This window comes from Callospermophilus lateralis, chromosome 8 (genome assembly GCF_048772815.1).
Source record: "Callospermophilus lateralis isolate mCalLat2 chromosome 8, mCalLat2.hap1, whole genome shotgun sequence".
NCBI lineage: Eukaryota > Metazoa > Chordata > Mammalia > Rodentia > Sciuridae > Callospermophilus > Callospermophilus lateralis.
Genome location: NC_135312.1, coordinates 111,500,034 through 111,515,654, shown reverse-complemented (window position 1 = coordinate 111,515,654; position 15,621 = coordinate 111,500,034). Strand labels below are relative to the sequence as shown.

Below are 15,621 nucleotides of genomic sequence, written 5' to 3'. Positions count from 1 at the left end.
AAGTGTTTTCAGTAAAATTCCACTAAATTGTCTGTGTGTGTATATGTGTGCGTGTGTGTGTGTGTGTGCGCGTGTGTGTGCGTGTATTGGGGTGGGGGAAGAGAGTTGAAAGTGGAGTCCTTCAGTTTTTCCCACTGTTTCTTTTCCTTTTTAACTGCATTATCAATGAAATAACTCATTTCAAAATAAAATTATCGTACCTGTATTGCATACCTCTAGATTTGTTAAATTTTTGGCATTGAACACATATTAAGATATAAATGCTATTTTTGACAAACATGATTAATTATACAGATAATCAATTGATGTCCTAATATCAACATGTTTCCATTCTAACATCATCCACTGTAAATCTGCTGTATTCAGTACTCTGTTCTGCTGGTTTCACTGGGTTTCTTCTATTAAAGATTAGCAAACAAGATCTTTCAATCAGTAGTGCTTTAACATGGATGTATTGAAGTCTGGGAAAACAGCATCAGGAAGGCACTGGGTGTTTCCACAAATAAGTAATTATATGTGAAAATGGAACAATTCAATTACCAGGGCCCATTTAATTCTCTGTGGATTTGATTCTTTGTATTGAGATATAATTTTAACAGGTCATTTGACAGTAAAATGGATTTAACAAAAAAAGCATTGAGAAAAATTGTAAAAAGCATTGAGGGACACCTTTCAAAATTCCTAACTAATATAGCAGAATCAACTCCTGTAAACCATCAAAGGCAGGAAAAACTCAAACATTGCAGACCAAAGGTGACTAAGGAGATTAACAACCTAAATATCATATTGTGTTCTGGATGGAAACCTGGAACAGGCAAGGGACATTAGTATAAAAATGAATGAAGTCTGAATGAAGTGTGAAGTTAGACAATAGCAATGTATCAGAATTTATTTCTTAGTTTTGACAAATGAACCCTTAGTAACATAAAACGTTAACATTAAAGGAAACTGCGTGATGATGGTATGGGGCACTCTGTACAGTATCTCTATGACTTTTCTATAAATAAAAAGATTATTTAAAAAATAAAATAAAAAATGTTAAAAATTTAAAATTATATTTCCAAAGTTAACCAACATCAGATTCATATCTTGTGTGGAAAAAAAAAAAAAATATATATATATTTTAATCAACTCAATTTTCTTTCCTATTGTCTCTGGAGCATTTGTATAGGTTGCCTCATTTTGAAGCTTTCTATAGCCTTGCAATATGAAGAGAGCATATCATAAAGGATGCATTTCCAGGTCAAGGCCTCTTCAGTGTTGGCTCTTGTTTTTCTAGTCACACTTTAACTATTTGTCCCTGAGGATTTGAAAGAAGCCACTTTTGTCAGAGTGGAATCTGCCCTGCTCTGTTTATTTAGGGAGAGTCAACATTCAGATTTAGGGGCAAAATTCAGGTGCTTGGGGTCACTTCATGCTTTTCAAGTTGCCAATAAAAGAAATCTGGGTAAGGACCTGGGAAATGGGAGCGAGGGCCATGAACTCTGAATTTGGGATTTGAGAAGCATATTTTTGACCCAGTTGTAGATCTGATTAAATGCCATGATCTCAAATTTATCTTCATTTTCTGCATTCAGGTATTTCCCAATGAAATTGAGAAGAGCAGCAGCTTGAATTTGTGCCATCCAGCCCTGCCAGGAAGCTTCCAAACCTGCCACAGAGCAAAGCTCTGCTGGTTCTCATAGTCAGACCTTTAATTAATACTTAGAATGGGCCAACGGCTACAGCACCATTTGGGCCAAAGCTCATGCTTAAAAGCCAATAACCACCTGTCTGTCTTTGGTTTATACTTTGCCTTCCAAAAGGAAAAAAATGTTAATATAATTTCAGTAGGTAGATCCTTATTGGAGAATGATTATGGTTTATATAAACTTTTATGGGATACATTAATTCTGATAATCCTTTGTCCCAAAATGAGTTGCAAAACTTCTCCTTCCCAAGAATCACCGTCAAGACTCTGTTCTCTAACCATAGGCAAGGCATCTAGATAGTAGTTAAACTAGTTAAAATTTCACAAGCTTTGGAAACAATTAGCATTCACTTGAGTACCTTTGGACACAAAGGGAAATTATAAAACACTCAAATTGTAAATAGATCCTTAAAAAAAACAGTGATAAATAACAAAAGTAATAAATGGGATGGGGGGTAGGAAAGATGATGGAATGAGATAAACATCATTACCCTAAGTACATTTATATGAAGACACAAATGGTGTGACTCTACTTTGTGTACAATCAGAGATATGAAAAAGTGTGCCCTGTATAATATGAATTGTAATGCATTCTGCTGTCATATTAAAAAAAATAAGTGGGATCAGGGGAGTGACTCAGTAGCACAGCACTTGCCTACTATGAATGAGGCCCTGGATTTGACACCCAGCACCACAGCACCACACACATATACACACACACACACACACACACACACACACACACACAAAGCAATACATACAATGAAGATGTTAACAGTATTCTCAAAGTATTTGTGGTAAAGGAACCATTTTATTAAAGTTCTATTCAGTCACAGACTTATTATTTTACAAAACCACAAAATTTAGCAAAGCAATACTGTGTAAAACACAGGCTGCAATTTTTGTTATTTGATTCAAAAAAACAAAAATACTGTTTCAATAGACTTAATCAGAACAAACATAACATTGAACAAAGTTTCTACATGCTAATCTTGATTTTTGTTTTTAATGCAGCAACAAAAAATTGGGGGTCAGCATTCTGAGTAACACTGATTTATATATAGCACAATGACATTTATATAGTTTAAGAATATGCACACACATATCCATGATTAATAAAATGCCAACAGATAAAGAAATGCATATCAAATCTGTTAGAATCCTTGATTATTCAGAGGAGAAAGGGAAAGGAAGGAAATTTAAATAGATTAGGATCAATCAATCAATCCAGAGACTAATTCAGCACAGAACAATGAGAATTGTGTATTAGGAGGGTGCTTCTGAGGGTGTGCATATGTCCCTCCCTGCCACACCCCAAAGAGGTAAAGGAAATATAGTCTTTCTCTCACGCATGGCCTCTTTCAAGAATTTATTTTTGCTCATCTATTCATTTACTATCTTTAACTTTTCTCCTTGGCTCTTCTTTGAGCTAAATCAAACTGATAAGAAACTATCAGGTAGACACATTTTCCCACAGCTAAATATTCTCTCTTACCATTGGAATAAACCAAATATATCTACCATACATTCTTTGTCTGGTTTATAACAATCTTATAGTGAAAGAATGTAGGATCTGGGAAAGATCTCAAATATGCCACGAACACTTACATTTCTTCATTCCCTACTCATTTTTCACCCACCCACACATCTGAAACATAATCTATAAAATATAACTATTAAACATAACAAAATTTGGAAAAAGCTACAGCACTTCAGAGGTATATTTTTTAAAAAAATTGATACTTGGCCAATTGATTCTGTCTTTTGATATAAAATCTTTGCTCTGTTGCTGTATGACTTAATGTCTATGCATCTGAATTTTTCTTTCAGAAATTTCCCCCTGCAGGTTTATGAAAGTGTTGGACCTTGTACAACCGGTATGCATTTAGTCTATTTTTCAGTGACTCAAGTTTTTGTATGCTTAAGAAAATCAAGGGGAGAGATGAGCAATAGTTTTCTGAGATTTGAGAAATTGTGAAGAAAAATAATCTGTAATCTCCCAAACTCTTCTTACGCTTGAAAGTAGATTTTTAAAAATATTTATTTTTAGAAGTAGTTGGACACAATATCTTTATTTTGTTTATTTATTTTTATGTGGTGCTGAGGATAGAACCCAGGGCCTCGCATGTGCTAGATGAGCACTCTACCGCTTAGCCACAATCCCAGCCCCCTTGAAAGTAGATTTTTAAAAGTTCTCTTATCAAGATAAGCCTTTCAATTCCTACTTCATTTGTGAAGACCTGGTCCAATTGAGTCTGGAAGTATGTCTCATGCTTTCTTCCTTAAATTATAGCCTTTCAATGCTCACCATTATATATTGATATCTAAATATAAATTTTAAGTTACTCTATTTTTCTCTACCTTGCTGAGTTTTAAAATTAACTGCAAAATTAAAATTTATATTCATTATAATAATCCAAACAATATGGAGAAGTCTAAAGAAAAAATTACTGTTCCCTTTCTATCAGTGCTAGATTATCCAATATGTAGAGCAAATATGTACTTAGGACACTCACAAATATGGGGGACTTCAAAATGATTTTGAAAGACTGTTATAATTAATATATCAGAAGAAGCATCAGACAGGTGATTATAAAAAATCAGAAATGTTGGAAATTTATTTATTATTTCATTACATTTTATACAATAGATTGGGAAGAACAAATATGCACAAATGATGTACATATGTCAAGATTATATTTTATTCAAAATGTACAGTTTTTACATAATTGTCATGGTAGAATTATTTTGTCATCTTTAAAGTTTGTTTATTATTTTGTAAATGTTTCCATGTTGATATAGAGATATTATTCTTATTATTTGGTTATTGTAGTCTATTCCATTGTACTAACAAAATGTCTTGCTTGTTCATTCTTCCACTATTAAATATTTTCTAAATTTCCCATTGTCATTAAAGTTATGACTATTATTATATTGCTGTATATAATATTTTCTTATTTTTTTCTCCTTTTTCTGTTTCTTTTCCTTTTCTTCTTTCTTTTCTTTGTGAGGGTTGGGGCTCTGGGATTGAACCCTGGGTCTTGTGCATGTCAAGCACCTCCTCTCCACTGAGTTACATCCCCAGGCTTCTATAAATATATATATATATATATATATATATATATATATATATATATATTCTCAATAAAATATTACTCAGCCTTAAAGAAGAATGAAATTATGGCATTTGCTGGTAAATGAATGGAATTGGAGAATATTATGCTAAGAAAAACAAGCCAATCCCAAAAAACCAAAGCTGAATATTTTCTCTGATATGTGGTGCTAATTCAAAATGGGGTGGGTGGGGGAGAATGGAAGTACTTTGGATTAGACAGAGGGGAGCGGAGGGAGGGGAGGGGGTATGGGGAAGGAATGATAGTGGAGTGAACTGGACATTATTACCCTATATGCACATATGATTACTCAACCAGTGTAACTCTACATCATGTACAACCAGAAGAATGAGAAGCTATACTCCATTAATGTATGATGTGTCAAAATGCATTTAATTGTTATGTGTAACTAATTAGAACAAAGAAAAAAATGTTTTTAACTGTTCTTAGGATAAATCACAGGAGTGATATTATTGCACTAAAACTTTGAAATATATAACTATTTTTATTCATGATCAAACTGATACTCTAAAAGATTTTGCAATTGCACGAAGTGTAGATAGACTCTGCATTCTGATTTTAGAAATAGTGTGGAGCATGACCAGGTGGAATCGGCAAGAAGGAACAGGAGCAGGTTTTTGCAATTCTTCTGGCATGAGATGTGTATGTTGACTAGAGGCAAGAACTATAGAGAAGGAAAGGATTCTACTAAATATTTAGGACTTGACAGACTAGATCAATCAGTGGACATGAAGGAGGAGGGAATGAAGAAGCCTGGAGGATGTCCCTGTCTTTTTGGAACATAAGAACTGATGGAAAAGAATAGGCTTGGGTGAGAGGAAGATGTCGAGCACATTTTGTGCCACACCCGCAATGTCTAGCACAGGAGCTAGTGCATTGAAGGTACTCAGTAAATGGGAGTTGAAGGAACACTGTGCATGCATAGACAAATGAATACTGCAAACAATGAATCTAAGTTCTTATTTCATTTTTAATTTGTTCTTTTTAGTTAAACATGACAGTAGGATGTATTTTGACATATCATACACACATGCAATCTAACTTTCCATTCTTGTGGTTGTACATGAAGTGGAGGTTACGCTGGTCCTCTATTCATATATGAACATAGGAAGGTGATGTTCAATTTATTCTCCTGTCTTTCCCATTCCCCTCCCCCTTCCCCCCATCAATGTTCCGATTTCCCAAAGAGTCACAAGCATTTGTTTGTATACCTAGAAGTTGATTTATTGTTTTGTTTTGTTTTTACTTCCTCTAAGATTATTTTAAAATCAGGACTTGTGAGAACCAGAAAATGAGGGAATTAGGAAAGAAATGGTGGGAAGGAAGACAATTCAAAGCCAAAGCTCAGGACTTCAGATCAATTAGATATTTCCTTCATAAAATCAGTTTAGTGCTTTACGCAGTCAACCTAATGTCAAGTTACACAGATTTACGAACTTCCTTAGAAAGTCAGCAGCTTCTGAATTCAAGCTGCTAAAGTCTCATTATCTCTGATTTGGAATGAGGAAATGGTTCCACTCCCCTCCCCTCCTGGTTCATCAGTGAGAGACTGAGCAGATGGTTCCTCACAGTGCTTTGCTCTGAACTGTAGGCCTCTCTGGTGGCTGGTATTTGGAGTTCAACACTGCTGCTGGAAGAATCCCTCAGCAGATTTCTGTGGCCAGCTGCTCTTTGGGTCCCATGCACCTGAATTACCTGATGTGTTCTTATATCAATTTTTTTCACTTTGGGTTACAACACTTCAAGTGTCTCATATTTCCTGAAGAGAAAAGCCATGACTTCATTTCCTCTGTAATTTCCCCCCAGTCAGGTACAATGTTTAGCATCAAGAGTGAGGCTCAGCAAAAACTGATGACTGTCCAATTGTAATGACTAAGTGGATGAAAAGTGATGGTTTTTAATGTTCAATAAAAGATACCATGTGTCTAGTCTTAGGAAACAAAATGTTTATTGAAATGCATGTAGATAAATTACCACCAGCACAAAACTGTTAATGGAGTTTTCAACATGAGTTCGTTTTACTCTTAATATGAAGTGAGGCTTTGAAAGTCCATTGTCCCATAGGAAAAATATTATATTTTTCTGTTCAGATAAAGTCCTTTAAAAAAGCAAATCACTTTTGAATGGTCTTTTAAACGTCTCCAGCCTATGAATATATAACAAAACAAAAGAATATATTAAAAAAGATATAATTCTCTGTTTAAAAAAGAAGAATTAAATATGACTGATTTGGGGGTAATATACATGAAAACATACTCAGGCATTTGAAACTCTAAAATTTTCTCCTATTTTATTAGTACATACAAAAATATTTATGAAATAATAAAACCCCAAAAAAGTAACAAAATAAAATGACAAATAATCATAACAAGGCAAAAAAAGCCATAGTTTTATTTTTATACATTTAGGAAATAAGTCCAAATGTTATCTCCTCAAATAAGCAATTTTTAAAATAAATCTGATTTCAGTAATTTTGGAATACAGTCTGATGTAAATTTTTATTTTTTCACTGAAGCCCAAATATCCTTTTAAGAATAATTAAAATTTAAAAATACAGAAAAGGAAGATAGGAAAAGACTTTCAGAAAATGTCTGAAACATTGTGTGAGTCCATAGAAATTAACAATTATCACTCTACCATCTCTGAGAAAAATGATTTATTCATCTTCTATTTCAACCTCGTGTTCTGGCCTGACCTGTTTGGCTCCCCCCAGGTGGTGTTGCTGTCCATCTGTAATGGCGAGTCTGTTGAATGGGATTATCTTCATGGTGGTTTTCTTCATGGAATACCAGCGGCTTTTCCAAGTGGCCCAAATGATTCCATTATCGTAACCATTAGGGGTAGATGCTTTTGAGTAAGTGCCACCTAAAAAGAGTAGTGGACACACAAATCATTACTCTTACATTTGCTTCCCTCAGACAGTCTAAGAAGAAATGTCTACTACGATGTGCATTGCCAGTTTCATCAAGTTTGCAAGTGTTATCTATTAACTAAAAGGGTCTCTAAAGATTCCTAAAATCTCAATTTATAATTAAATTTAATATTTGGCAATGCTGTCTATCTGAAGCATGCTTCATGGTCACAGCCATTCTCTAAATTTATTCACTGCTAATAGAGCCAGAACAAAGTTCCCTACTTGGTTTCTCTCTTTCCCTAAGCTTCACCATCCTGGACTCAGCTATTATGGACAGTCTTTCCTTGGGCAGGTTAGAATGCAGGAGCCCCAAGATTCCAGATCAGGTAGTCTGTGGTTATGGGACAACACGATTCTACTGGTTCACTGAAAAGAGGTTTTAGAAAATGGTTCTGCAATGTTATTTTAATCTTTATTATAATCTCTATAGGGCCTAGATTAATTTGCCTTCTTGTTCCTGGGTACCAGAATTCATGATTTTGTAAGGGGATGGTTGAGTCTAATACTGGAGTGGACTGAAGTCTATCTACATGGCTACCCTGGGTCAAATGGATCAAGCACCTTCCTAGAGAGTTTCTTCCAAACATAGTTTCTCCTGGTGCAAAGATATATTGGTTTTTCCAAGTAAAAATAAAAATAAAAATGTTGGGAGAAACCAAGTTACTTTAAAGAATCTTTGAGAAGATTTAAAGTTGGCTGTAGGACAATGGCTACTAGAGATAAGGCTGCTTATAAGCAGATGAGTAGCTATATTCTATGTTTGTTAATGAATCCTTTAGGATTCATCTGTAGGGCCTCCACAGACATAATTGCTGGGCAGTAAGTCAAATCAGTGGTCTAAATCATTCCACCCTTATAGAAAGCATAGCCTCCCCCATCCTAAAATAAGTGTCTACAAACCCTAAGCATGACTTTTCTCATGCATTCATGAACCCTTGCCCTTAATAGTACTTTCCTTTCCTTCATTCCACTTCTTTAGACACTTACCCACTGTTCACTGGTTGTATCTGATACATATAACTCACAGGAAGCTGAGCCAGGCTAATGTACTAATAAGTACAAATATGGTAATGTTAGCCCATTCAGATCACATATATGGTATGTCTAAAGGAGATACTGTAACCACAAGTTCCAAGTCTGATGGTGATAGTTTTAGGTATAATGACAAACCACTGGGTATTTTGCAGTAGGTGGTTGTCCTATTTTATGCACAGTCTTGGTACTTTCCAATTCTGGTTTCAGATAAAGACCTATATGATAAAAGACCTACTGTCCTTACAATTATTCCTCTTTACTTTGTATCTATTTATTATACTTTGTAAAATGTACCTACTCTACACTCACTTGGAACCTAAGAAAGAAAGCCATACCTTGGTAATAAATTCCATTGAGGTGGCCAGCATGACACTTGTTCATCCACCAACCAGATCCATCCTGTTCAGCACAGTTGCCTTCGAATTTATCATTGTCATTATCCCAGGTGCTGAACTGCATGCCATTGTGGGATGTGAAAAACTTGTCACTAGGATCATCACCAAAATCAAAGCCATCGAAGGCATCCCCAGCATCTCCACCAACGAAGTAGGCATAGGTCAGGCGGTATTTGTCAGCTTCAGGTCCCACCTTGAACATGGCATAATCTGCAGTACTGTGAAGAAGGAAATAGAGACGTCACATCCTAAGCCTCCTCAGGAAGTTCAGAAGGTCGCGATTCCCTCAGGCAGCTGCTTTGTCACTTTGCTTCTTAAGACTGAAATGGAAACATTGAGAAGAGTTTTCTACAAATGTGTGAACCAGTTCAGAGTTCATCGACTCTGCTCAGGAAGGGTCTAGAAGACTTCAAGGAGTCCCAGTGAAAAGTAAACACTTCACTTATTTGAATGCTTTTTTACTTATAGATAGGTTCCTAATAAAACCAAAATTTGACTAATTTCATATCTTCCCTTTCTATTTTAGTATTTAGCCTTGCATACAATGCTATCATAGATCACCTTGATGATCTGACGATGAGCGTGAGTTAATGCTCAGGAAGCAGATACAGCTAGTTCCCTTACCCATTCACACCACCGGAAGGGTGAGGTCTAAACAGGGTCTTCTTTCCCCAGGCAGTAGGGCAGAGGCAAGAAGGAGGGCTATCTAGGACATCATAAGGACATACTAAGTAGAACCTGTGTAGTCCACAAAAAAATGAGCTATAGGAATCAGAGAGAGATTCTCTGCTGGGAAAAATTGTGAAAGAAATCAAATTCTATGGAGTGGAGAGAATAATGGGTCTTGGTGAATAAACAGAGATTTCCAGAAAATATCTTATCTTCTTCCTTAATCTACAGTACTAGGAAAATGGGAGATGATCTTATAGGAAAAAGTCTACTGACTATGGTACTTTCATACCACCTGAAGAGTTTAAAAAACAAAACAATAACAAATCTTTGTGTTCAGAGACAGAATATGTAATATGTAACATAGTAAGATGGTTGAATGTTTTTATTCACTTGAATTAGGTCTACAAACTCAAAATTCTCAGGTACCTCTAAGTCTAGAGAGGACTGTAGATCACCAAGGGAGCCAGCTGATTTTATTTTATGATAACCAAGGAGCTGACAGAATGAGTGGTTATTAAATAAATGGGAAATCTAAAGAAGCTGAATTCACTTTCATTCAGGAGACTCATGAAGTCAAACTTCCTGAATTCATACCCCACCTCTACGTAGCATTTACCAGCAATGTTAGTCGAAAAAGTGGGATTAATAATGATACCTGCTTTTGGGATGGTTATTTTGATTAAATTAGATTTAATATCATGCTCATTTTCTGGTACCTATTAAAATCTCAGCAACTAGCTATTGCTCTGAATGTTTCCAGAGTAAGTAAATTATACCAAAACATTCAGATCCATTACAGAGAGAACCTTCCTCTTTGGACTGCCCAAGAACCAAACTGTTCCTCACATATGCCAGGCTGTTTTTTGCTATCCATCTATTGAGAGTTGGAAAGAGCACATGTATGGACGACCTCTACAAAAAAAATCCTTAAAGTTCTTTCTGCACAGTACCTGGTTTTGCCATTCCAGTCTTCCAATTGCACTCTGAGTGCATACGGGATTTGAGACTGTGTGCTTATCAAGTGAATCTTCTCATTTCCCAGCCAAAACTCAGTGGTGCCAGTAGGAGAGAGATGGCCAAATCCTTCTTTATACTGAATCCAGTTTTTCTTGAAATCCACACTGCCGTCCAGTCTCTAATTACAGAATGGCACAAGGGGAGAGAACAGATATTGGTGCATGTCAAGAAAATATCATCAACATCCTGTCAAAAATATGGAGGTTATAAGTCTATTGACTAGCAATGAAGTGACATGGGCAAGATGCCTTGGTTTCCTTATCTATCAAATCGGGCTTTTTAGGGTTTCTGTGAGGATTTCATGATAGATATTAATAAAACATTTTAAAGAGTGCTCAGTACATGGTGAATTCTGAACTAGTGGTAGGTTTTGGGTTTTTTTTTAAGACCCCTGGAGGACTTCAGAACTCGAGCTAGACATTATTGATTTCATGTGCTGATGGTGGAATGCAGCCCTCTGAGTGCCCCCAGTGGCAGGAAGTAAATAAGACAAGGGAGCCAGGATCCTCAGTGGCTCCCAGTGACTGGCAGAGGCCACAAGAGGCCTCGGAGTAGCCCACCTGTATCTTCTGGGGGGAGCTCTTCTTGTGATGGCGGTCCTTGGTCTTAATATATCTGATGAAAGAGGTCTCTTCTATTTTTTTGTGACCAAAGGACTTTGCTTATGTGCCATCATAAATCTGCAGCAGTGACACCAGCCATATTGAGTGAAAGCCAAGACACTGAAACCACACTGCCTGGATTCAAATCCTCACTCTGTTACTTATTACTTATGTGATTTGGGGCAAGTTACTCTACCTGTCATCCTCAGTTGCCTCCTGAGGGTTAAGTAATTTAATGTTCACAAGATACTTTGAAAAGCATCTGTCATATGGCAGCACCAATGTGGACATTCATTAAACACAGATGAAAGGGGAAAATTACCTTCTGTAGCACAGTCCATCCGTTTCCAGAGCCATCAATTTCACAGTAGACCAAGAACTGCTGCTTCGCTTTCAGAGGCTTGATGAAGTAAAGGCCACTCTCTTTGGCTCCCTTATTGGCAATGTCTTGACAATCTGAAAAAGGAAAATAAGAAACATTTACTGTGGTTTTAAATCCAGGTAAGATTGTGCTAGCCTCAAAAATGAGATGAAATGAACCTGTTTTCAACTCTTCATTTCCCAAGAGGAATATAATTTACATTATGTACATTCTTACATCATCAGTCCTTTCAAACTATTGTTTGCTACTCAAGAATACTCTATACTATTGGAATCCTTAGACACTTAAGAGCTAGATACTCACTAAGCAAGGAGCAGAATGCCTATAATTCTAGAGACTCAGGAGACTGAGGCAGGAGGATTGCAGATCTAGACTAGCCTCAGCAACATAGCAAGACCCTGTTGAAAGAAAGAAAGAAGAGAGAGAGAGAGAGAGAGAGAGAGAGAGAGAGAGAGAGAAAGGGAGAAATGAAGGAAGAAAGAAAGAGGAAAAAGGGAAAGAAAAAAAGAGGGAAAGAAAAGGAGCTAGAAGGGTTGGAGATGTGGCTCAGTGGTAAAGTGCCCATAGGTTTAATTCCCAGTACTTCCAGAAAAAAAGGAAGGCGGGGAAGAGTGGCGGGGGAAACTAGACACTTTCTACATTATTCCTATACATTCCCTTTTACTTTGTCTATTTGCTTTGATGAACATGATCCCAATATAAACCTCTCATTTACCTTTCCCAGTTGTATCATAGATTTGTACTGTGTCTTTGCAAGGCTCCTGGCACTTGGCTTCAAGCTGGGCTACCTTCTGTTTCAGGTTAAGGATCTTCTGATTATTTGAATTATATATTTCCTGCAAAAATCTACAAATTAAACAACGAGATAATAAAAGATAAGCATTCCTTTCATTGGAGTAACTTTGTATTTTCTCTTAGAACTACTATCTTATTTTCTTAAGACTTCCCTTTTGGGGAAATTTGCAAAATTATGTTAATAAATTGAAATGAATTAAAATGCTAAGCTTTGGGGGCAAGGAAATCAACTCCACACCCCCCTCCCTAAATAATTAAAACAGGAATACAATTTTTTGCCAGAATCTTTTTATCCAGAAACAGACATAAAGTCTCAACTCTGAACACAAATAACAAAGTCCATGTCAATATACAAAGGTCGTCACTAAGTGGTCATTCTGATTTTCAGTTTACGCTTAAAGTAGAGCAGATAACAGCCAAAGTGAGATGGGCCTGGTTAAGGGAGACACCTCCTGGCCATTTGGAAGCAGGGACAGTTCTGCTCAGTAATTCCCATGTGTTGTTGAAGCATCATCCATTTAAACTTGGTGATCTACCAAGGACCTATTAATGGGCTTCCATCTCTAAGTTACTTGCAAAAGGTATCTTGGGTATTACCATACATAAAATATACAACTAGACACTTTCCTATCTTTCTTAGTGTTTCCAGTTACACAGGTCTGGAAAAAAGCTTGGGGGAAGTAAAAACCCTGCTTTTGCAGCTTCTTACAGGGTTGCTTATAAATATTCAGAAATGATAGAAAACTATCTACTGTGCATAAACCTCTGTTTCTATCTTTGAAGAACAGAAGGGAAGAAAAACTATTGGACCACCCTCTTTTTCTACTCTTAGACAATTTCTGCACAATGGTCTCCTTAACTTCAATGATGGGCAGTCAGAATGTAAATTATATTGGTGACAATAAACACAACAGACTTCTGATATCAAAAGGAGGCAAAATCTCTCCTGGGCCACTTCTTCCCAGACACCATAGATCTCAGTTTCTCACAGTTTTGAGATCAATTTAAAAAAAAAAAATGGTGAAGAAACTACAACTTTATCTTAGATTCCATGGTTAGAAAGTTTATGTAACTCTAGGAAGCCAGAAACAGGTATTTTATTTCGACACGATAGGAGGAAAATACATAACTATAGGTTCACTGTGCCACGATTAACACATAGCTTTACAATGTTTGTTTAAGTCTCTTAAGATATTTCTTTTCTGACTCACCTTCAATATAATTTACCTTAGTAGTCATGATCCTTCTTATGACTCTGCTTGATAATTTCTTACCACTGACTTGTTGACATTTTTATAAAGAGAATTTTACTTTCAACACCCAAATGCCCATGTGTATGATTTTTACATTGTAAGACCAGTGGGAGGTGAGGGACATTTAGATTTCAAACATTTACAAATATTTAGAACACCTTTCTCCAATGTTATTATTAGGAAGCAATTACTGGGGCTGGGGATGTAGCTCAGTGCTTGGTTGCTTGCCTAGCATGCACAAAGCCCTGAGTTTGATCCTCAATGCCATAAATAAATGCAATTATGATTCAGTACAATTTATATTGCCAAAAAAAAAAAGAAAAAAACCTCCCACCTCATTGGGTCAAAGACAGACATAATGTCAACTGGACATTTTAAATGAAAAAAAAAAAAAACATTAAAAAGTAATCAAAACTAAATCTGTCTTGGAGAGCAAAGGAAAGCCAAAATGCTCACCGAATACTAGAGTCATGTGTTAGAATCAATGCTTCGTATTTCATAATCTCTTCTACCATCTTCTTGGAATTCTGGGTGGCAGTCTCTATCATATCTGTAAGAGGAGACCAAAACCAGAAAATAAGCAAACAAAACAACTAAAACAACAACAAAAGAACTTCTTGAACGATTTTCTCAGTTGGCCCCTAGTCCTTAGTTTCTCACTTGGCTTTTTTGGCTGATCTGGATTATAGCTGATCTGGATGGCTTTGATGAGTTCTTTGGCTTCTGTGGTTTTGTTTTCAACTTGATTTAAGATGTCTTCCAAACTCTGCAGGTCCTTGTCTACGTTGCTTTGGTAAGTAGACAGGAAATCCGCGATGCCACAGGTAGTTGGACAATAACTACCCTGCAAACAGCAGCAGCAAGTGACCAGACATTTGGACAAGAGCAATACTTAAAACCTACCCATAAAAATAAGTAATAGATCAACGATATTTTTTTTTTAAATTGCATGGTATTTGTGGAAGAATTGCTTCTGTTTTCCTCCCCTCTCCAACAGAACGCAAGAAACATAAAAGCTACTTACAAATCTTTCATCTAAGATGCAGCAGTTGTCTCTGGTAGCCACATACTAAAAGGAGAAAAGCACGAAATGTCACTAGTCACCATTTGCTTTCTTATGTTCCGGCTTTCTGTTTAAAAGAAGGTGTTTTATGAACAGCACACTTACTGCCAGGCATGCTGGAGAGAACAGGAGAAGGCTGGAGAGGTACAGAATTAAACTCCGGGGTTGTAGGGACAAACCCATGATGCCTGGGGCGCCTGGCGCTTCAAGCCCTGTGCTGTCAGCGCTGTGAACTCCTGGGCTCCCCCTGTGCCTTTATATAAGGTCCAGCGCTGGCCGCGATGGCTACTGGAGGGAGCTGATCACGGGGTCTCCTTACCGGAAGGGTGGGCACCTCTTTCGCGTCTCTTTTTCCTCCTCCTGGCCCCAACCTGTGCTCAGCAGGTTCCCAGATTTTGCACCCCGGTTTAAGCTCCTCCTTTTTTGGCCCAACTCAAACTTCTCCCTGTGATCCCAAAATCTCCCAGAGCAGGTGAAGCTTTAGCCACTGTTTTGGGGAGGGCGGGAAGCTGCGTGTTGCAACCTCTTCCCGTAGGCAGCGGAGAGAGCAAACACAGATCCCAAGTCCATCCGAGCAAACCCTGCCTGTCCTTAAGATGGGGCCTGCCGCCATAACCTAAATGACCCACAGACCTTTCTTAGCCCAGCGATGAGGTGACAACATTCTCT

General features: G+C 37.0%; 1 protein-coding gene across 1 annotated transcript; it reads right to left on the bottom strand.

Moving 5' to 3' along the window:
• Positions 1 to 7,259: 7,259 nt before the first annotated feature.
• Fgg (fibrinogen gamma chain) lies at positions 7,260 to 15,176 on the bottom strand. The gene is made up of 9 exons (XM_076864674.1): positions 15,058 to 15,176; positions 14,914 to 14,958; positions 14,550 to 14,733; positions 14,346 to 14,439; positions 12,557 to 12,687; positions 11,782 to 11,915; positions 10,791 to 10,975; positions 9,109 to 9,386; positions 7,260 to 7,689 (listed from the first exon to the last, which is right to left on the bottom strand). The coding sequence occupies exons 1-9, from the start codon at positions 15,133 to 15,135 to the stop codon at positions 7,481 to 7,483; spliced, it is 1,338 nt and encodes a 445-aa protein (XP_076720789.1). The 5' UTR covers positions 15,136 to 15,176; the 3' UTR covers positions 7,260 to 7,480.
• Between the last annotated feature and the right edge of the window lie 445 nt (positions 15,177 to 15,621).